This window comes from Mus caroli, chromosome 10 (genome assembly GCF_900094665.2).
Source record: "Mus caroli chromosome 10, CAROLI_EIJ_v1.1, whole genome shotgun sequence".
NCBI lineage: Eukaryota > Metazoa > Chordata > Mammalia > Rodentia > Muridae > Mus > Mus caroli.
This window is the reverse complement of record NC_034579.1, coordinates 1585610-1590045: the sequence shown is the minus strand read 5'-3', so window position 1 is coordinate 1590045 and position 4436 is coordinate 1585610. Positions and strand designations below refer to the sequence as shown.

At 39.5% G+C, this 4436-nt stretch overlaps 1 protein-coding gene across 7 annotated transcripts in view; it reads right to left on the bottom strand.

Moving 5' to 3' along the window:
* Esr1 (estrogen receptor 1) overlaps positions 1 to 4436 on the bottom strand; it is a 366602-nt gene that overhangs the window by 137084 nt on the left and 225082 nt on the right. For all 7 annotated transcript variants that reach the window (XM_021173937.2, XM_029482533.1, XM_021173934.2 and 4 more), the window contains one exon: positions 392 to 727. In XM_021173937.2, the coding sequence (XP_021029596.1) occupies positions 392 to 727 (336 nt within the window). The remainder of the gene's footprint in view (positions 1 to 391; positions 728 to 4436) is intronic.

The following is a 4436-nucleotide window of genomic DNA, read 5'->3' as shown; positions in this document are numbered from 1 at the left end:
GGGAGGGTATGGGGGACCTTTGGGATAGCATTGGAAATGTAAATGAGGAAAATACCTAATAAAAATATTTAAAAAAAAAACAAAAAATAATGTGATATTTGATGACAGATCGCATGGGCATCTTGTAATGAAGTGTTCATCCAAGTGTTTTGAGCAAAGAAGACTGGCCAAAAATAGCATGTCCAAGGTTTTAGTCTGCTGGGAGTTTATTTTTAAAGGCTATTTTCTAGGTTTCTAGAGAAATACAGTGGGTTAATATTGACAATTGACAAATCCCAATCCAGCCATCTCCCTAATCCCATAGCACACTACTACTTTCCCCCCACAGTACCACAGCTGACTGTTGAAAGTTATTCACTCTTAACATAGAAGTCGAGTTTAGCATCCTTACCTGGCACTCTCTTTGCCCAGTTGATCATATGAACCAGCTCCCTGTCTGCCAGGTTGGTCAATAAGCCCATCATTGAGGCTTCACTGAAGGGTCTAGAAGGATCATATTCAGAATAGATCAAGGGCGGTTCAGCATCCAACAAGGCACTGACCATCTGGTCAGCTGTCAAGGACAAGGCAGGGCTATTCTTCTTAGTGTGCTTAATCACAAGAGGGCTTGGCCAAAGGTTGGCTGCCCTGATGTCTCCTGAAGCACCCATTTCATTCCGGCCTTCCAAGTCATCTCTCTGACGCTTGTGCTTCAACATTCTCCCTCCTCGGCGGTCTTTCCGTATCCCTGAAAATGCAGAAGGATAAAGAATGAATTGGATTACCTTTTTCACCTGGCAACTTCAGAGCAAACACTGTCTTCCAAGATAATAGCGCTTTATTCTATTACAATGAATACAGAAAGCACATGCAAACTTGTAAGTGTTAAGTAACTGCCTCTTCAAATGAATAAAAGGAACAGCATTGATTTGTGGCACTTGTTGATATTCATGGGGTAAATAATGTCAATATAACAAGTCTCAAGTAACTTATTAATATCAAGAGCTGTACAAGCATCTCAGAATTTAACAATGGATTTTTACCAGTGTGTGAGTAGTAGTTGTCTCTAACATGCTAGTAATTATGTGTGTTTGTGTGTGTGTGTATAAGCATATACATGTATATATACATAAATATGTATGGCACATGTGTACTTATCTGTGCATATGTATCTGTGTTTGTGCATTGTGTATGTGTATGCTTATATTTTTGTTTATGTGTGTTTCTGAGTTTGTATTTTATGGGTATATGTAGGTATATGTATAAATATGTTTATATGTGTACATGTATGCATGTATGTATGCATATGTGTATGTGTGTGTATATGTGAGTATATGTGTACATGTGTCTCTGTGTACTTGTGTATGCAACAAATGTTATATAATAACAAAATTATAATAACTAGTTACAAAAAGTATGGCTTACTATCAAAGACTGTTTCTGTTATGGGTACTCTTAAATAGCAAATTAGCAGTGTTTTTAAGTAATGAAATGGAGTACCAGTGACCACATCCCAACAGAAACATCGATTTAACAATCATTAGCAGAAAAAAATACCCTCAAAAGAGATATAAGTTCAAATGGCAAAAAAACAATAACTCAATTAGAAACCAGCCAACCAAAAGAAATCCTTCTCAAATGAAGACATAATGGTCAACATGTACGTGAAAAAACCCTTCACAATAGTCACAAATAATATAAAATACCTTGGTGTGACTCTAAGTAAGGAAGTGAAAGATCTGTATGATAAGAACTTCAAATCTCTAAAGAAAGAAATCGAAGAAGATCTCAGAAGATGGAAAGATCTTCCATGCTCATGGACTGGCAGGATTAATATTGCAAAAATGGCTGTCTTGCCAAAAGCAATCTACAGATTCAATGCAATCCCCATCAAAATTCCAACTCAATTCTTCAAAAAGTTAGTAAGGACAATCTGCAAATTCATCTGGAATAACAAAAATCCTAGGATAGCAAAAACTATTCTCAACAATAAAAGAACCTCTGGTGGAATCACTATCCCCGACCACAAGCTGTACTACAGAGCAATTGTGATAAAAATGGCATGGTACTCGTATAGCGACAGACAGGTAGATCAGTGGAAAAGAACTGAAGACCCAGAAATGAACCCACACATCTATGGTCACTAGATCTTTGACAAAGGAGCTAAAACCATCCAGTGGAAAGAAGACAGCATCTTCAACAAATGGTGCTGGTTCAACTGGCGGTTAGCATGAAGAATGCAAATTGATCCACTCTTATCTCCTTGTACAAAGCTCAAATCTAAGTGGATCAAAGAACTCCACATAAAACCAGAGACACTGAAACATACAGAAAAGAAAGTGGTGGAGAGCCTTGAAGATATGGGCATAGGGGAAAGATTCCTGAATAGAACACCAATGGCTTATGCTGTAAGATCAAGAATCAACAAATGGAACCTCATAAAATTGCAAAGCTTCTGTAAGGCAAAGGACACTGTCAATAAGACCAAGAGGCAACCAACAGATTGAGAAAAGATCTTTACCAATCCTAAATCTGATAGGGGTATAATATCCAATATATATAAAGAACTCAAGAAGTTGGACTCCAGAAAACCAAGTAGCCCTATTAAAAAATGGGGTANAGAGCTAAACAAAGAATTCTCAACTGAGGAATACTGAATGGCTGAGAAACACCTAAAAAATATTCAACATCCTTAATCATCAGGGAAATGCAAATCAAAACAACCCTGAGATTCCATCTCACACCAGTCAGAATGGCTAAGATCAAAAACTCAGGTGACAGNAGATGCTGGCAAGGATGTGGAGAAAGAGGAANACTCCTCCATTGTTGGTGGGANTGNAAGCTGGTACAACCACTCTNGAAATCAGTTTGGCAGTTCCTCAGAAAATTGGACATGGTTCTACTGGAAGATTCAGAAATTCCTATCCTGGGCATATATTCAGAAGATGCTCCAACTGGTAATAAGGACACATGCTCCACTATATTCATAGCAGCCTTATTTATGATAGTCAGAAGCTGGAAAGAACCCAGATGTCCCTTAACAGAGGAATGGATACAGAAAATGTGGTACAATTATCCAACGCAGTACTACTCAGCTATTAAAAACAATGAATTTATAAAATTCTTAAATACCCATGGAAGGAGTTACAGAGACAAAATTTGGAGTAGAGTGAAGGAATGACCATCTAGAGACTGCCCCACTTGGGGATCCATCCCATAACCAACCACCAAACCCAGACTCTATGGCAGATGCCAACAAGAGCCTGCTGACAGGAGCCTGATATAGCTGTCTCCTGAGGGCCTCTGCCATTGCCTGGCAAATACAGAAGCTGATGCTCATAGTCATCCATTGGACAGAGCACAAGGTCCCCAATGAAGGAGCTGGAGAAAGTACCCAAGGAGCTGAAGGGTGCTGAAGCCCCATAGGAGGAACAACAATATGAACTAACCAGTACCCCCCAAAGCTCCTTGGAACTAAACTACCAATCAAAGAAAATACATGGTGGGACTTGTGGTTCTAGTTGTATATGTAGCAGAGGATGGCCTAGTCAGTCATCAATGTGAGGAGAGGGCCTAGGTCATGTAAAGGCTCTATGCCCCAGTATAGGGGAGTGCCAGGACTGAGAACGGGTATGGGTGGGTTGGGGAGCAGGGGGAGGGGATGGGGATTTTTGGAGGGGAAACTAGGAAAGGGGGATAACATTTGAAATGTAAATAAAGAAAATATCTAATAAAAATAATTAAAAAATAAAAAAGAAGAAAAAAAGAAGAAAAATACTCTGCACTAATAACCAGATAAATGGAAACCAAAAGAACAGAAGACAAGAAACATGGATGAGAACCTGGAGAAACTTGATGGCAGCATACGTTGACCTGGTGGTTAGTTAGCACAGTAGCTACAAAAATAATAGGTAGCTTTGTTGTGAAAATTTAAAGTGTGGAGAGATGGCTCACTGAGCGATGGCAGCTGAGAAGACATTGCTGTGAAGAGGACAGGGTTCAGCTCTCATACCAACACTGTGGCATATAGCTGTTTTTAACTCCAGGTCTAGGGAATCCAATGGCCTCTTTTGATCCACATGGGCAACAGGCATATATATGGTGTATTGATATACATGTAGGAAAAGCATCCATGCACAGAAAATAAGTATCTTTAAAAATAATTATTAAATTAAATATAGAACTATTATTCCACCCCAGCATCTCACTCCTGGCCAGATGTTCAAAGAAAACCAAGACAGTATGTTGATAAGATGTTGGTATCACTGGGTCTATTACAACACCATTCACAGTGTCCCCAAGAAATAGAGGCAATGTCCATAAACTGATGAACTAATACAATACCCTAAGAAATAGAGACAGGCGGTGGTGGCGCACGCCTTTAATCCCAGCACTCGGGAGGCAGAGGCAGGCAGATTTCTGAGTTCGAGGCCAGCCTGGTCTACAAAGTGAGTTCC